Here is an 18,759-nt window from a genome sequence, read left to right on the forward strand (position 1 = left end):
AAACCGAACTTTGAGATTTTGGTTTCCTTCTCCTATATTATGAAAGAATCAAAGTATTCTCATCAGAGAAAGAATTTGTATTATACACCCCACCATTTTGTATAAGAATGAAGATGAAGCTCTAGGCTGTGTTTGGGACGGCAGTAAAAATGCCGTTCCCAACTGAAGCCCTTAGTCTCTACATAAGTTGATATATAATTTTGTATATCTATGATTTATTTATGATGAATTTCCCACATAGAAAATGACTATTAAGATATCATCGATATAAATAAATATACAAAATATACAATCACAATTTTATAAAAAATATATTATTACAATTTATCTTAAATGAATCAATGAATTATAAATTAAAAAGTACTAAGTGAGTAATAAACCCCCACTATAGACTTGTGAAATTTAATTTAAGGTTTTGTCATTTGAGTTTGATTGTATCATAACTCTACAGTTTGAATATGGTTTATCATTCGTTGGGCTGAAGAGGATAAAAGGAAAACAAGAAGTGAAAACCATTGTTACAATTTCACTCAAGCAACCAATCTACCTTTGGCATTCCCTTCTTGTGGTTAAGTTAAAGATTTATGGCACAACAATTAATAAAATTTTTCAATTCTTTATACACTAATAGAGATTTCAATTTTGTACTAGCCGATGCTAATGGATTTGGGTGTCACCTAAGATTTAAGGGACATTATGATATGTAATTCCAACACTTCGTTGTAAATCGACACAATTAAATTATCATCGAGGCTAAAGCTTGAATGTTCTCCAAAGGCTAAAGCTTGTATGTTTTCCAATGACATAAAGCTGTAAGTGGTGATCATGCAGTATATTTAATTTGGTAAAAAATTCTTTGTTAGCAAAGATAAAATTAAAATTATCCTTTTAAACAAACATCTCCCCTATCTCTACAATTTCCATTGGATGATATGACCCAAGGCTGTCGATAAGGACCTTTGGTTAGGTTAAGTTGACTACTTTCTACTAAGTGTACTAGGGTGGGCATGATAGCCCGGTATTATAGAACATGAATTCCCCACCTCCACTGCACTCTCCTACCATCTTCTTTAAACTAAAGGCAGTATATGTTTTCTCCATCACAAATCAAAACTACTATTTTAAGATATGCATGTAGTGCTTACTAGCTAGCCTTAATCGAAAGTGCACTTTTATGACTATGAGGTATAATTAAATATAATAAGGCTTGCTGTCTATAGGAAACTTAGAGCTATAGGTCATAAATCCTCTCAAAATGACGTGAAATTTCCGAAGTTGTTTCTTATCTACAATCCAATTTATCTTATGAAAATTCAACCTGATTAAAACATTTTTAGAAGAGCCGAGCATGAATTTTTGATTTCCATAAGGTTTCTTTTTTGTTGGTTTACCAAACAACCTAGTCTATGATGTTGACTTGTACAAAATTCATTCATTGTTTTCATTACAACAAATTTTTTATCAGTAAACTAGTTAGGCATTGGGAGCAATTTTACCCTTTGTGAATTTCCTAACTTCAGGTTTTTTCCCAATCTTGAAAGAATGACTATTTTTCCTATTGGGGATTTGTTGGGTGGGGATGCGACTGATTTCAACAATTTAGACAAAATTTGTGATTAGAAGCCCTTCTTTCAAATTTATCATCACTCTGTCCTTAATCTATTATCTTTTTTTTTTTGGAAGAAAAAAGTATTCTATTTTTTATTTTGAATCAAATAATATTCGTACAATAGGAAAGTTTAAAAGAATGGCTAGGTTGTTCAAACTTTTTTTTTCTTTTGAATTCTTGAAACAATACTTCCCCTTGTTGAATCTTAATGATTAATTTTCCTTTTTAAAGTCCATCTCTGGATTGCATTCAGAGAACGCAATGATTATAAATGATCCTGATTATAGTTTACACGTAATAATAAGAAGGCCTAAAGTAGGGACATCTTATGCTTTATTTTAAAAAATGTACATGAATCTATATTGAGATTATTGCCATGATTTGTGTGATATCTAAGAGTAAATGCTCTTACCTGAACTCAAGCGTCTCTGAGCCTGTTGACTATTGCCAGGTAAACCAACTTATGGCATTAATATGACTATCATTTCATGCAGGATAGAATAGCCTTTGAAAAAAAATGATAGGAAAATCTTTATTGGTCTGCTTTGTTATAGTTTTTATCATTACTGTTTCTACAGGTATTCTTCCAGTACACAGCTCGTCACTCTCCTCTCCAATTCCAGGATCTATATAGCTTCCCTCGACCAAATCTTGATGAAAACTCTGAAAGCAATGACATGGAGATGATTGACTGATCGGAAACTGTTATACTCCAAGAATGTAGCCTCAAGTTTTCCACATTCCTGTTAGCAGTTCCAATTTTGGTCACGAGAACGGGCTACTTTTAATACTAATTAATCTCCATTTATCAGCAAATGTGTATTTGGAGGCTGTCAGGGAGCTTATGTTTGTCATGGTAGGAAATTTGTCTAAGCATGCTATTATAGTTGATAATATTGCTTTTTTTTTCCCTGAATAGCTTTTGCACTGTTATACATTGAATGAAGTCCTTAATATTTGCAGGGTGTGTTTCAAATTTAGGAGGTTCATCAACTTCTTTTTAACTGAGAAGGCCAAGAGAGTTCAACAATTAGCTCTGTGACAGCCATCACGGTGTACTGATTGATGTTCATGGGATGATGACATATAAACGAAAATATCTGCAGAAAAAAAAAGAATAGTATAGTATGTATGTATGTATGTATTTATAACTTATTTTAATAACTGATGTTAAATTCTTCAGTTAGCGTTGGCTGGTTGCTTTTTGTTGTAGAGCTCTGAAAATGTCTCCATGGTTGCTTTGTCGCCACTGAGAGCAGTCATTACTGATAACCCAGAAGATTAGAGCTTATGTTAGTTATGTTTATTTACTGATCAAATATGCTTGGTAAATTAAGAAGGAAATCTTTCTTTTTTTTTTTTCTGTTATAACAATAGAAAAGCTATTATAATTAAATAATTAGTTTATATAAACAGAGTCCCTAGAAACAGGTTCTCCCTTAGTATGCGTCACACCAATGCCTCATATGATGCCGTAACAGCAGCTCCCGCGATAGCTTTGTGTGCTCTCTTTAAGTAATAAGATGATGGATGGTTTCCAGCTCTGTTTTATTGTCGAAAGCTGCAAGTTGTCCTGCCATGCACGATAAATATTAGTTTAAAAGGTAAATTTGACTTTATAATGCAGTAATTGGTCAAATTGTTTGTTTATTTTTTAAATAATATTATTTTAAAATTATTTTCTCACCAAATATTTCTTTTTTTTCCTCAGTTCATTAAAATTAGTCGTCTTTTGAACACTTCACTCCATTGATTATTTTTATCTTCATTTGTTTAAGAATTTTTGTTTTCTTTAGGAGTCGACTGTTGATGTTGAAATTCAATTGGAGAATGAAGCTCAACAATGGTTGATAGACATTAATTTTTTCTTATGTGAATAATTGTGTATATCAACTGAATATTAGATAGTTTTTAACATGAGTTAAACAGAGGATACAAAGAGGAATGTGTTCCATTCATGCTCAAACATGTGATCATATGTAAATATTTTTTGAATCATCGTTCGTTAGATATGTACTAATCTTAAATAAACGTAAACACACAGTTGCGTTTACGTTTATTTAAGCATTGTACATATCATAACGGAACATGATTCAAAAAATATTTACATATGATCACATGTTTGAGCATGAATGGAACACATTCCTCTTTGATCCTCTGTTTAACTCCATGTTAAAACTCTAACTATTCATATGATACACAATTATTCACATTAAGAAAAATTAATGTCTATCAAAACCATTGTTGAGCTCATTGCTCCAATTGAATTTCAACATCAACAGTCGACTCCTAAAGAAACAAAAATTCTTAAACAAATGAAGATAAAATAATCAATGGAGTGAAGTGTCAAAAGACGACTAATTTTAATGAACTGAGGAAAAAAAAAAGATATTTGGTGAGAAAATAATTTTAAAATATATTATTTAAAAAATAAACAAACAATTTGACCAATTACTGCTATATAAAGTCAAATGTACCTTTTAAACTAATATTTATCGTGCATTAGGCAGGACAACTTGCAGCTTTCGACAATAAACAGAGCTGGAAACCTATCCATCATCTTTATTACTTAAAAGAGAGCACACAAAGCTATCGCGGGAGCTGCTGTACGGCATCATATGAGGCATGGTGTGACGCATACTAAGGAGAACCTGTTCAGGGACCTCTGTTATATAAACTAATTATTTAATTATAATAGCTTTTCTATTGTTATAACCGAAAAAAAAAAAAAAGATTTCCTTCTTAATTTACCAAGCATATTTGATTCAGTAAAATAAACATAACAACATAAGCTCTAATCTTCTGGGTTACAGTAATGACTGCCTCAGTGGCGACAAAGCAACCATGGAGACATTTTCAGAGCTCTACAACAAAAGCAACCAGCCAATGCTAACTGAAGAATTTAACATCAGTTATTAAAATAAGTTATAAATACATACATACATACATCCATATACTTTTTTTTTTTCTGCAGATATTTTCGTTTATATGTCATCATCCCATGAACATCAATCAGTACACCTGTGATGGCTGTCACAGAGCTAATTGTTGAACTCCTCTTGGCCTTCTCAGTTAAAAAGAAGTTGATGAACCTCCTAAATTTGAACACAACCCTGCAAATATTAAGGACTTCATTCAATGTAAACAGTGCAAAAGCTATTCAGGAACAAAAAAGCAATTATTCAACAATAATAGCATGCTTAGACAAAATTTCCTACCATGACAAACATAAGCTCCCTGACAGCCTCCAAATACACCATTTGCTGATAAATGGAGATTAATTAGTTATAAAAGTAGCCCGTTCTCGTGACCAAAGATTGGAACTGCTAACAGGGAATGTGGAAAACTTGAGGCTATCATTCTTGGAGTATAACAGTTTCCGATCAGTCAATCATCTCCATGTCATTGCTTTCAGAGTTTTCATCAAGATTTGGGTCGAGGGAAGCTATAAGATCCTGGAATTGGAGAGGAGAGTGACGAGCTGTGTACTGGAAGAATACCTGTAGAAACAGTAATGATAAAAACTATAACAAAGCAGACCAATAAAGATTTTCCCTATCATTTTTTCAAGGCTATCTATCCTGCATGAAATGATAGTCATATTAATGCCATAAGTTGGTTTACCTTGGCAATAGTCAGACAAGGCTCAAGACGCTTGAGTTCAGGTAAGAGCATTTACTCTTAGATATCACACAAATCATGGCAATAATCTCAATATAGATTCATGTACTTTTTAAAATAAAGCATAAGATGTCCCTACTTTAGGCCTTCTTATTATTACGTGTAAACTATAATCAGGATTCACTTATAATCATGTGCGTTCTCTGAATGCAATCCAGAGATGGACTTTAAAAAGGAAATTAATCATTAAGATTCAACAAGGGGAAGTATTGTTTCAAGAATTCAAAAGAAAAAAAAAAGTTTGAACAACCTAGCCATTCTTTTAAACTTTCCTATTGTACGAATATTATTTGATTCAAAAATAAAATAGAATACTTTTTCTCCAAAAAAAAAAAGATAAATAGATTAAGGACAGAGTGATGATAAATTTGAAAGAAGGGCTTCTAATCACAAATTTTGTCTAAATTGTTGAAATCAGTCGCATCCCCACCCAACAAATCCCCAATAAGGAAAAATAGTCATTCTTCAAGATTGGGAAAAAACCTGAAGTTAGGAAATTCACAAAGGGTAAAATTGCTCCAATGCCTAACTAGTTTACTGATTAAAAAATTTGTTGTAATGAAAACAATGAATGAATTTTGTACAAGTCAACATCATAGACTAGGTTGTTTGGTAAACCAACAAAAAAGAAACCTTATGGAAATCAAAAATTCATGCTCGGCTCTTCTAAAATGTTTTAATCAGGTTGAATTTTTCATAAGATAAATTGGATTGTAGATAAGAAACAACTCGGAAATTTCACGTCATTTTGAGAGGATTTTATGACCTATAGCTCTAAGTTTCCTATAGACGCAAGCATTATTATAGTTAATTATCACTCATAGTCATAAAAGTGCACTTTCGATTAAGGCTAGCTAGTAAGCACTACATGCATACCTTAAAATAGTAGTTTTGATTTGTGATGGAGAAAACATATACTGCCTTTAGTTTAAAGAAGATGGTAGGAGAGTGCAGTGGAGGTGGGGAATTCATGGTTCTATAATACCGGGCTATCATGCACCCTAGTACACTTAGTAGAAGTAGTCAACTTAACCTAACCTAAAGGTCCTTATCGACAGCCTTGGGTCATATCATCCAATGAGAAATTGTAGAGATAGGGGAGATGTTTGTTTAAAAGGATAATTTTAATTTTATCTTTGCTAACAAAGAATTTTTTACCAAATTAAATATACTGCATGATTCACCACTTACAGCTTTATGTCATTGAAAAACATACAAGCTTTAGCCTTTGGAGAACATTCAAGCTTTAGCCTCGATGATAATTTAATTGTGTCGATTTACAACGAAGTGTTGGAATTACATATCATAATGTCCCTTAAATCTTAGGTGACACCCAAATCCATTAGCATCGGCTAGTACAAAATTGAAATCTCTTAGTGTATAAAGAATTGAAAAATTTTATTAATTGTTGTGCCATAAATCTTTAACTTAACCACAAGAAGGGGAATACCAAAGGTAGAGTTGGTTGCTTGAGTGAAATTGTAACAATGGTTTTCACTTCTTGTTTTCCTTTTATCCTCTTCAGCCCAACGAATGATAAACCATATTCAAACTGTAGAGTTATGATACAATCAAACTCAAATGAACAAAACCTTAAATTAAATTTCACAAGTCTATAGTGGGGGTTTATTACTCACTTAGTACTTTTTAATTTATAATTCATTGATTCATTTAAGAAAAATAAATTGTAATAATATATTTTTTATAAAATTGTGATTGTATATTTTGTATATTTATTTATATCGATGATATCTTAATAGTCATTTTCTTATGGGAAATTCATCATAATAAATCATAGATATACAAATTATATATCAACTTATGTAGAGACTAGGGCTTCAGTTGGGACGGCATTTTTACTGCCGTCCCAAACACAGCCTAGAGCTTCATCTTCATTCTTATACAAAATGGTGGGGTTATAATACAAATCTTTCTCTGATGAGAATACTTTGATCTTTCATAATATAGGACAAGGAAACCAAAATCTCAAAGTTAGGTTTTGAATTTGAGATGCTAAAAATGATCAAACTATGTATACTAAATATCCCCTAGCCTTCAGGCTAACAATGTGGGTTCAATGTAGGTGTAAACAGTTCTCTTTTCTATTTTCTAAATAGAATCTAAAATCTACAACTAATAAAACAACATAGAAGAAATAAAAATATGAAATAGAAGATGTTTTATTTATTGTTTACGCAAAAAGAAAGTCTGGAAGCCCAAAGATTTCACTCATAACGAACCTTTGAGTAGCTATCTGCAAAAGCACGTGCCCGGTTTGCTTTGCCAACAAATTTAAGGTCTCCCAACTCCAGCTTACCATCAACAATTCTCACACATTCATCAATGACAGAGAACCGAAGAAAATTTCCAGCCTGAAAACTTGACTGCAATATTTAACAATTTAAGAATAAACAATTCATGAGGCTATAAATCATAGGAGACAAAAAGGAGCAAAAGAACCAGAGTGGACACAACTCTCAAGCAGTGAATGTTAACAATATTTTTTTTACCCAAGCAAGACATGAATATGATCATGGCTTGGTCGCTATGGTGTCTAATAAGTTCTCATAACCATACTCCTATCAGAAATTCTGGCAACTGCTTGAACTTCAATGCAGATATGGTCCCTACACTAAGTATGAACTTGAACACAGGACACCAATATGAACAGAGCGATACAACAACTCATGCATAAAGATGCCAATACTGCTGGTAATAACATGCCAGCAGTCATACCAAAAGTCATATACTAAAGACCTTAATAATATAGACACAACAAATCTTAAGCATACACATGTAAATATTCATATGGATCAACGAATCAAGTTCATATTATACCCACATCATATGCTGAAGTAAAACCATAAAGGTACAAGAACGAAAAGATCAATTTGAGTCCATTATTATTCCATGAGGGACTCTAATCTCATACTTACAAAATAAGAACCCATAGCACAGGGACCTTAATATTCTCCCATAAATGAATTTTAGCCTTCACAGAATCTTGAGACACCATTCAGATGAAACTGCCGCTACCATCATACAAACAATTCTTAACAAATCATTCTCTTGTTGTTAGGAGGTGAGGTTTTAGTTGAACAACAGTAATTGAGGAAATAGGAGGACGATGGGGAACGAGTTACTGGCAGAGATGGAAGTGAAAGAGGATGGTAGCGACTGTGACAATTGATAGATTAGATGGAATTGGTAGCTATGAGGAGATCAACAAACTTAAATTTTGCAAAGACTAACCAAGTAATATGTGGAAAAATAAAAATCTATCAAATCCACATTAATAAATTCCGCCTCCACCAATAATAACTTCATCAATGTTTCACTGAGCCAACAATCTTGAACATCCCTTATTCGCCTCATGCCACCTCAATGAACCATGAGATTATTAGTATACCTTCATCAATCAGTAAACTATTGTAATAATTATTCCGCCACCACATAAATTCATGAACTATTGTAATTATTTTATAATTATTATAATTGGGTTTTATATATTTCCTACTTAGAAACTCTCTTAAGATTATATAAATACTGCATAAATATTGGATGAAAATAATCAGCTAATTCTTCCAAATTCATGTAATAGTTTTAGAGCCCTAGGATTTTTTTTTTCTTTCTTAGCAATTTTATAAACCACAGCATTCATCACTACATTGCATAGAACTTGCAAACCTTCATTGTTGCGGGTTTCTTTCCATACCACATAATCTTCTTATTCGTAGCATTCATCACTACAGCCTTATCTGTATCATTATTTCTCTTTGCAACCAATTACCACCACAATTTTTCTTCCCATGGATCACAAAAAACACTCGGGTTTCTTTGGTCTTAAGTTCATTTGGAAACAAGACTAGCAACCTAAATCCAAAAAAAGAATTACAAAACATTTATTTAACATATCACTGTGGGCTCCAAAAATTCGGCCCCGGCCTCCCCGCCGCGCGGTTTCTTTTCTTGTTTTGTGCGAGGGGAGTTTTAATGGAATAGGTTCCGGGGTAAATTTTGGAAGGCAAATGGGTTTGTAGATAAGACACTACCCAGAGATTTCGCCCTCATGTTGCGAGGACTTTATGATCTGAGTTCTGGTTTCCTATAGGCGCAAGCCCCTATAGTTAATTACCCCTCCCGATCACGAGAGAGAACTTTCGATTAAGGCTAGTCGTCGATCAGATACGTAGAGATACGTGTTATCTGGCATATAGTAGCAGCAAGGGTTTGAATTTGAAAACTGGATTTGGATTTGGGAATTTGGAAAGATTTGATATTTAAAATAGAAATTTCACCATCTTGCACTTAAAGCGGATGGTTGGGGAATGGATGATGGGCCCGATCAAGATCCCATGGTTCCGTCGTCCCGGGCCATCGTGGTCCTTGGTCTACTTAGTCAAAGGAGGTAGTCGACCCAACCTGACAGAAGGATCCTTGTCGGCAGCCATGGGTTGCTTCGTCCAAGGGGACCTTGTAGACCTGGGATGGGTATTTGCCTAAGGGGACAAATTTCAATCCACCTTAGCTAACAGAGGGCTTTGTGCCCTATCGATCATATCCTATTGACTCATATCCCAAGGATTTGATGCCAATAAGGAGCGCATTGGCTCTGGTCATAACCGCTATATCGTGGTGCCATTTGGCGGCAAAACCACTCGGTTCAGAGGGCCCCGGGTCGTCATAACCGTTTATCCTGCGGTGCCATTTGGCGGCAAAACCGCCGGTTAGAGGACACGTACCACGTCCTTACTAGCAAGATATTGTTTGAGAATGGATCCTAGTGATATTTTCGACTAGGCATTAGCTCTTTGTGAGCTAGAGTTTATTTAAATTTGTCCGCCTCGACAAACTGTTGCGGAGGGCGGATGGATTTTCTTGATTTCAGGCCTTGAATGCCGAATATGAATGTATTGAAATAAATATTCCAGTCGACTTCGTGACTGCATATTTATCCAATGATTCGAGCCCTGTCTACTCCTATTTGCTTGCTTAGGAGGATCGGGCTTCTCATAGGCTTCGTGCCTTTCAGTGAATTCTTTTGATTTTAAGCTTTGAAGGCCTAATATGAATGTATTGAGACAAATACATCGGTCCCCTCAACCGTGTATCTATGATAGTTCGAACCCTGTCGACTCCTATTGATCCGCATAGAATGATCAGGTTCTGTAGGCTTCATGCCTTTGTTCATGAATTTTCTTTGTTGAAGGCCTTAAAGGCCGAGTATGAACATTGTAGACGCCTTCTGTCTGCTTGTATCAGTGTTGCAGATCCGGTGGCGTTACGTTTTGATGTTGACCCCCCCTTTCTCAATCACCGGGGAAGGACTTTCTGGATTTTGGAGTCAAAGACTGCTGATTTTGAAAGAACTCCTTTTAGGCTCTTCGGCGTAACAGACTTGTTATTTCCAGTATTTGTGGGTACCAGAGCTGTTTTCTTCTTAAATATAGAACTAAGAAGAGACTTTGGAACACCAGGAAGTTTGGTTCTAATTCGTTCAAACTTCCTTTTTGATTTTGTCAGGGAGTGTACCTTTTGTACATCGAGTCGCCCTTGTACCCGAAAAGCTTGAAGATCTTGATCACCAATGTCGTAGGTGATATCAATACTTGTGCCCACAGTGGTTTGTTGTACCTACGATACACCTATTATTGTTATCCACAAGTATCCATTTGCAGGGATCCATACTTGTGTCCACAGTGGTTCGTTGTACTTACGATATACCCATTGTTGTTATCCACAAGCGGCTCGTATTTATTTGTAAGGATCCGTTGTGTTGCTAAGAGCTGCTAGGAATGTTCGTAGGAGACCCTTGTTTCTTGCATCATATCCACCCTTTCACCGATCTCGGGTGGTTTGATTGTACTTGCTTGCAAGGGGCGGCTCTTTGACGATTGATCTCCAACATCGCCTTCTCAATCAACAGGCGTTTGTAGGGGTTGTCGTAGGAGATGTACTTGTGTCCACAGTGGTTCGTTGTGCATACGACATACACACTGTTGTTATCCACAAGTGACTTGTATTCGCTGGCGGAGGACCATTATATCCGTTACGACCTCCTGAGTGTATTTGCAGCAGACCTATTATTTCCGCATCTTACCCACCCTTTCACCAATCTCGGGTGGTTGGATTGTACTTGCACTTAATGTGCCAATCAATCATGTTCTGCTTGCACGGGCTCTATGTATTTGTCCTCGATCGAATGATTGCTGGCACTAGCGGGCATTTAAATTCGTTGGGCGCTACACTGAATACATCAATAAAAGGTGTTGTAGCTTGATTGGCGTCGAATGTAAGAGGGCAATGATGCTCAAACCAGGCTCAAGTTCAAGTCCTTTCAGAATCAATTTAAATCAGGTTCATGAGTTTGATGTGCAAGCTCAGTTCTATGTCCTCTGTAGTCCGACTTAAGTACTTGCTTGAGTTCGAGTTGCTCAAGCCATTAATGTCCAAGTCCAGAGCACAAGTTCAAGTCTTCTGTACGGATCCGGATCTAATCCAAATCAAAGTCTTTGTTTGATGTTATAGTCTTGTTCAAGTCCCCTGCGGTCCTTTGAGTTCAATTGAATGTTCAAATTATTCGATTTTGGTCCCAATTTGATTTCATTTCATTTGAATTTGATCTTCAGTTTTGGCTTGATTTTATTTGGATTTGAATTTTAGAAATCATTTTGATCTTTGTTCTGAGTCAAGTCCACAAATCTACAGTTCACTGTTCATGTTCATTTGAATGCAGGCTCATGTTCTCTTCTATCCAAAATTTGTTCACATATAGGCCAAAATTCTGTTAAAGTCCACGGTGCCTTCAGTCTGAATTTCGGCAGCCTCCCAGCGTCTCCCCCGTTTAGGGGAAAAACCAAGAGGCAACCTTCCCCTCGACGCTACGTGAGCGCTTCAGGTAGATGTCAAAAGTGACACCGCGGTCGCATATTTTATCAAAAAAAATCCCCGCCCGCTACGTGAGCGTTTAAGGGTGTGGAGCACGAGTCAGAAAAAGCAGATTTCCCCCCTCTGCACCACGTGGGCGTTCGAGGGTACTTATATAAAAATAAAGAACACATTTTTTTATCCCCTTCGCCGCAAGCGTCGCACCGGTTTCCCACCCTAAACGCTACTTGAGCGCCTCAGGGGTTTGCCGGCTCATTGCAAGCTTTAAAGAGGGATCCTTAAATCGTCGCAAGCATCGCACCGGCTTCCCACCCTAAACGCTACTTGAGCGCCTCAGGGGTTTGCCGGCTCGTTGCAAGCTTTAAAGAGGGATCCTTAAATCGTCGCAAGCATCGCACCGGTTTCCCACCCTAAACGCTACTTGAGCGCCTCGGGGGTTTGCCAGCCCGTTGCAGGCATCGAGAAAAGAATCTAGGCGATTTCCGCCTCGTCGTAGGCGTCGCACTAGCTTCCCTCCCTACAACGCCACGTGGGCGCCTCGGGGGTTTGCTAGCTCGTCGCCAACGTCGAGAGGGAAATCTGAGTTTAGAGGTTATACCTTGGGGGCCGGTAGATCGGCGGTCGTCGGCGATGAAGGCTCGGGTGTCGAGGTGGGAGGAACATGTTTTCTTTTTTGATAACTAATTATTTAATTATAATTATCCATTAATTAAATTTAATTATAATTAAAGTTATTAAATTATAATTAAAAATAATTAAATAATTAATTAAAATTAATTATAATTAACTATTTAATTATAATTAATCTATTAATTATAATTAATTATAATTAGTGATACCTAATTATAATCAATAATAATTAATAATGATTAATGATAATTAACTGTTAAATATAATTAATAATAACTAATACTATTTAATTATAATTAATATAATTAATAGCTAACTATAATTAAAAATAATTATTAAACTAATTATAATTAATATTAGTTAATTAGTGATATTAAAATAAGTAAACTCTCCCTCTCTCTATCTCTCTGCTTACGGGATCCGGCCAGAGAAGCGTGAAAAGGAGAAAGTTACCTTCCAGCTAGCGAGCTCCTGTTGATGCTTCCGATCAAAACTCAACTTCCGATCCAACGGGATGGGAATACCGCCGGAGGAGGGAAGGGAAGAAGCGCACGAAAGGTAGGAGGTTATCTTCACGGTCGGCGAGCTCCCTGTTCTTGCTTCCGATCAAAATGTCGTATCTTCCGGTCCGACTGGAAGGGAAAGTCGGCAAAGGAGCACAGTCGAACAGCCTAGAAGAGCTACGCAGGAGTCGGAGAGGGAGAGAGCTTGCAGGGGAATGAGCCGGGGATTCGGGAGAAGAGGCCGAAGGCCTCCTTCTCGCGTGCATTTAACGACGCGAATGGGGTCGGCTCGAGGCGGGATCGTGCGATGAAATGACACGGGGTCGTGGGAAGAGCAGCGGCGTCGTGGGATGACAGAGAGCAGGTGAACGACTCTTTTTTTTTTATCTTGATTTGATTTTTTTTGTTTCATTAGTACAGCGGGTCAACAATCACAAAAAAAAAAAGAATTACCTCAAGTGATTATAATTAGTTTGTACTTCCTGAAGGCAATAGAAAAGTTAGGTTATTTACTTGACATCAAACCTCAACAATGCAATCACACGTTCAATACTTGGATGAATAGGACTCAATGATAATGTCCTAGTTATAAAATCCCATGGTTCCTAAAATACATATCACTTGCATGTTCCTTCATTTAGCAAAAAAATTTTGGGACATGATAAATTCAACATATTTTAAAGTCTATGATATAGCCCAATCTATGAGATTAAAACTAAGATTTTGGCCACAAAGCAAGAAGAATGATCTATCACAAATTACTCCAATCTACTATACAGTCTTTGGCAAGAGATGGATCATTATCAATGCACTCAAATGGAAAAGATTAGTAGAAACAGACCAAAATTATGATTGCTATTTTGCCATATTAAATGTTGAGATGCTATAAAGGTCCAGATTCTCAAAAAGAAAGATTTACACTCAAATAAAAGAAAGGGCAGTGAAATTATGATTGTTAATAACCATAAACTCTGATTACAAAGGTTACAAACATCAAATACCATGATTCAAATCTCTCTTCTTCCGAGGCGCACAAGCAGAAAAACCCAATAAAGATGGTCAATAGAGATTTTTTACAATGCATACATATTGCAAGAAGACTCTATAGACAAGAAAATTGTTGGAAACTTCATAAAAAGTCACCAAGCAAAATTTGGACACTCACTAGGAGGACAAGAAAAAGAATAGTGACATCCATTTATAACACATATGGAAGAAGCTAACACTAAAAAATCTCCCATTGAATTCCATAAAGAAGAAATAGAAAAGTTAAAAAAATTGCCAGTATCACTAAAAGACTTCATGAGAGATAATTGTTCTCTTGCATTCTCAAGTATAATAAAAAAAATTAAATAAAAAAATTAAAAAAAAGTATAATCTCTTCTCATACTTTTAAAGTTTTTGAGATACCTAATCCTAACTCTTAGGCTATTTATTCAAGAACTACAGATCATATGACCAAAACTTAACATATTTTTTCAAATATCCACAATCCAAGCAATAAGAAAAAAAAAAACCATCATTGATGGATCCTTGATAACCATTGCTCACTAATGAGACATTCCTATAAACAAATCTCTCATATTTTAAAATAGCCTTCATATACCTAAATTTTTCTCCAACATATTGTCTATCAAAAAGTCAACTATAGATTCTAAAAGTAATGTTTACCCACTTTCAAGTTGACAATACGTTCTTCATTTTATCCAAGGCATTTTGCAAATCATAAACAGCAGTAATAAATTGTCATCATAAGAAATACGCATAGAAACCTCAGCATGATCTAAGACTATAGATCTATTTGTTGCGCAGCAAACTAAACCGGCCTCTCCTGGGCCGGTTCGGACCTACAGGAGGCGGAAGCCACCTCCTCTTGAAACCCAAGTTTAAGTGGGTGGGTCCCACCTCCTTGGGCGGCAAATTGAGAAAGAGGAGGGGGGCGTTCATGCAAGAGAGGGATTTGAAATAATTTATATTAGAAAGCTTTGAATTAGGAAGGAGGTATTTAAAGATGATGAGAGGCTAGGGTTAGGGCACGCTTGTATAGTTTTGTTCTTTGGAGAGTTCCTTTGCGTCTTGGGCTCTAGATCTACAATCTAGAGATTGGGAGAGACGATCCTCCTCTCGAATTGAGGATAATTAATTGTATCTTGCTTTGAGTTTCATTTTGTTTTATTTCCACTATCGCAATATGTAGTTTCTAATTTAATTTGTCCACATTTCTTGTTTCTTCTCGCTGTTTTGAGCCAATTATTGCTAGGGTTGCTTGCGAACTCAAGTAAATCCGTTATGATTACTTGTGAACTCAAGTATTTCCTATCACTATTATCTGCACAGCTTCCCAAAAATCAACAAATCCCTAACATGGCTGAATTCATTATACAAATGATATCGTTAGAGAAACAAGTTCATTTTGATTAAGCTTCTGAAGCATAATATTGTCTAGCTCAAGTAGCATAGCTATAAAATTACCAGTGAGAGCATGAAAATCGCAAGTAATATTAATAAGCATATAAGTCAAAACATCTAGAAACTTCTGGTTCATCTCCTATCCATGATCAGACAATTGAATTTAACAAGGAAAACCAAGTCATGTCCATTAATGTAACTTAAGCTTTAATAATAAAAACTTACAGCATAATATTTCAAAATTCAATTAATGATGCAAAATAAACTCTAAAAAATCTCAGAGTTTAAGCTTTAATACTAAAACCTAATGCATAATATTTCAAAATCCAATCAATGATGCAAAATAAACTCCAAAAATATCTTCAGGAATGCAAAAAAAAGACAATTAAATATGAGTAGACCTTTTTTTTTTGATGTTTTCTACTGATGTTTGGAGAGCCAAAAATCTAACATAAGAATAAAAGGGAAAGCAATAATAATTATAATCTGCAATGACAAGAAATAGCTAGATTTAAAACGTGAAGAAACAATAACCCTAAAAGCATAAAAGAAACAGAAATGAGGTGATTCACTCTTTGCAATTCCATGAAACAATTATTTTTTCTAGATCAGAACTACGGAAAGCATTGTGGATGCATTGACAATCACCAATCACCACACAAGTTCATGATAGACTTCAGAGATACAAAGGGTGAAAAAACCTAGCCCTAGAAGGGTAAAACAACAAGAGATTCACCAATGGCTCATCTAAGATGATAATAAGCTAAATGCAAACAAAAAGAGCACAAAGATAGAAAAGATAAGATTGATCAATAATATAAGGGAAGAACTAAATGAAAATCCATTGGCTATATTCATGCGGCACATTTAAAATTAAGGGCTTCCAACCCAAAAGAAAATCTTCCATGCAATAAGGTAAGTATTTTTTATCTAGGCAACAGTAAAAAAAAAAAACAACAAGATGATCAGCCTGGGTGAATACCAAGCGGACCATAATGTACTGTGTAAGTGCAAGTTCATGCATAAAATATGGTACATCAAGCCCAACATGTATTAATCAAAGTAAAAGATGAGAACGGGTTGTTGGTGGAAGAACAAGGCCAGATGGAGCATGTTTTCCTGCGGTTTTTTCAGAAAAAATGGGAAGCAAGGAGGTGCAAGCTAGAAGGATGGCCGGTAGCTATTAATAGCTTGAATACTTGGGATAAGGAATTTATGGAGGCAGATCTGTCCATGGAAGAAGTAGGTGTTCTAAATCAATTGGGAGGCAATACTTCACCTGGTAATGATGGTATTTCACATACTTTCATCAAAGTTTATTGGGAAATCATTAAAGCTGATTTTTGGAGAAAGAAGAATAGCATCTCAAGAATTATGGCCTCAAAACTATTAAAGAATTCAAATATCTTGGTTTGAAGATAGCATTGAGAAGACTCAAGAGTGATGATTTTCAGTTCATCATAGATAATGCATTGAGGAAGTTGAATCAATGGGGAAGCAAATGCTTATCGTTGGCGGGTAAACTGATATTGGTAAAGACTGTATTGCTTGCACTACCTACTTTTCATGCTGCTCACTCACTAGTCCCAAAACAAGTGCTGGAAGAACTGGATATAATATGCATAAACTTTATTTGGAATAAGAAGAATGGTTCAATGGAGATGCACTATGTTAGTTGGACTGAAATGTGCAAGCCAATTGAAAGTGGGGGCCGTGGATTGCATTCAAATGTTACAAAAACTCCTACTTTATGAGCAAAATTGGCATGGAGATTCATACAGGACAAACACTCAATCTTACACAAGGTAATGGCAGCTAAATACAGTGAAGGGCTGGAGAAGGGAAACAACAGTGGTAGTTGTTCTTCCTCTTATAAACTGCTGAGTGAAGGATGCAAAATGCGGAAGCCGATTGTGAGATGGAAAATAGTAAATGGAGAATCTGTAGATGCATTCAAAGATAATTGGATATTGGATAAATGTATACATATGTGGCCTACATTTGTTGTCCCAAATGAGGGTGGCTCTGTTTTTGTAAAAAAAATCATTCTGGATGGCCGTTGGAATGAACAAGTGCTGATGGAATGCTTTGTGATGTGATGCATGGTTTGAGTTACACACGATTTAAGAAAAGAAAATTAATTAAAGCTTAACCATTCATAATTTCATGCTTCAAATTCAAATCGGTTACAAGAGCTCGTAGAGTTCCTCTTTGCTTAGGCAAAAGAATTACAATAAAAGAAGATAGCCGGACGATTTAATCTAATACAAGGAAAATAATAACGTTAAAAACTAGTAACTTGAATCCCACAAGTAATAAAGAGTTGTTCACACCTTGAGACCTCTTTCTCTCTTTCCTACGAAGACTAGGTTAAGCGGCGGAAGTTCGTCCAAGCTAGTAGTGAGGTTTCCACGAGGAGGGAGGAGCCAAGGAACGTCGCCGTAGAGGAGGATCTCGGAGGTGGAGGCGGCACGGTAGATCTACCTTTGATGATCCACGTGTAGACGGAGAAGTGGTCGTCGATGGACTCCACTAGCGTTGGTAGGATCCGGTCCAAGTATTCTTCGACGGTGTCGTCGAAGTCGAAGCCGACGTCGAAGAACGGCGATCGGAGGATATTAACTCTCCCTTGGTTATCGTATTCAAACCCGAAGTTCCACTCGGGTTCCTCCATGCATCATTGAGGAGAGATAGAAAGGTTTCCGCGAAGAATTCTCCAAAAAAAAGGAGATGGGTGGTCGGCGGGTTGGAGAGAAGAGGGGAGGCCGGAGGTAGAAAGGTGAAAGGAGACTTTGGTTTTATAGAAAACTAAGATTTCAGTTTTAGGAATTTAAGAAGGAAAATTCTGAATATTCCAAACTAAATTCAATTGAAGAGGGAGGACTCATTAAGCAAGAGATTAAATCTTGTCAACAGGGGGCCGGCGGCATGGCATGAGGGGGGGAGAGAGATATGGGAGGAAATGAAATAAATTTCGTTTAAAGGAAAGAGGAGGAGGTTTCCTAATTGAATCAATTTCTAATTTCAAATTAGAGGTGG

The 18,759-nt window shown here is 36.1% G+C and overlaps 1 protein-coding gene across 4 annotated transcripts in view; it reads right to left on the reverse strand.

The window, feature by feature from the left end:
* Positions 1 to 4,330: 4,330 nt before the first annotated feature.
* LOC110100150 (snurportin-1) overlaps positions 4,331 to 18,759 on the reverse strand; it is a 49,895-nt gene continuing 35,466 nt past the window's right edge. Inside the window, exons 7-9 of one of the 4 annotated variants that reach the window (XM_020827576.2) lie at positions 7,531 to 7,662; positions 4,828 to 5,109; positions 4,331 to 4,722 (exon numbers count right to left, since the gene is read on the reverse strand). In XM_020827576.2, the coding sequence (XP_020683235.1) occupies positions 4,993 to 5,109; positions 7,531 to 7,662 (249 nt within the window). In that variant the 3' untranslated portion in view covers positions 4,331 to 4,722; positions 4,828 to 4,992. Of the gene's footprint in view, positions 4,723 to 4,827; positions 5,110 to 7,530; positions 7,675 to 18,759 lie in introns of those variants that run through there. The other 3 variants (XM_020827574.2, XM_020827578.2, XM_028693192.1) reach the window with 3 other exon arrangements.

Source organism: Dendrobium catenatum, unplaced genomic scaffold (assembly GCF_001605985.2).
Source record: "Dendrobium catenatum unplaced genomic scaffold, ASM160598v2 fragScaff_scaffold_231, whole genome shotgun sequence".
NCBI classification, from domain to species: Eukaryota; Viridiplantae; Streptophyta; class Magnoliopsida; order Asparagales; family Orchidaceae; genus Dendrobium; species Dendrobium catenatum.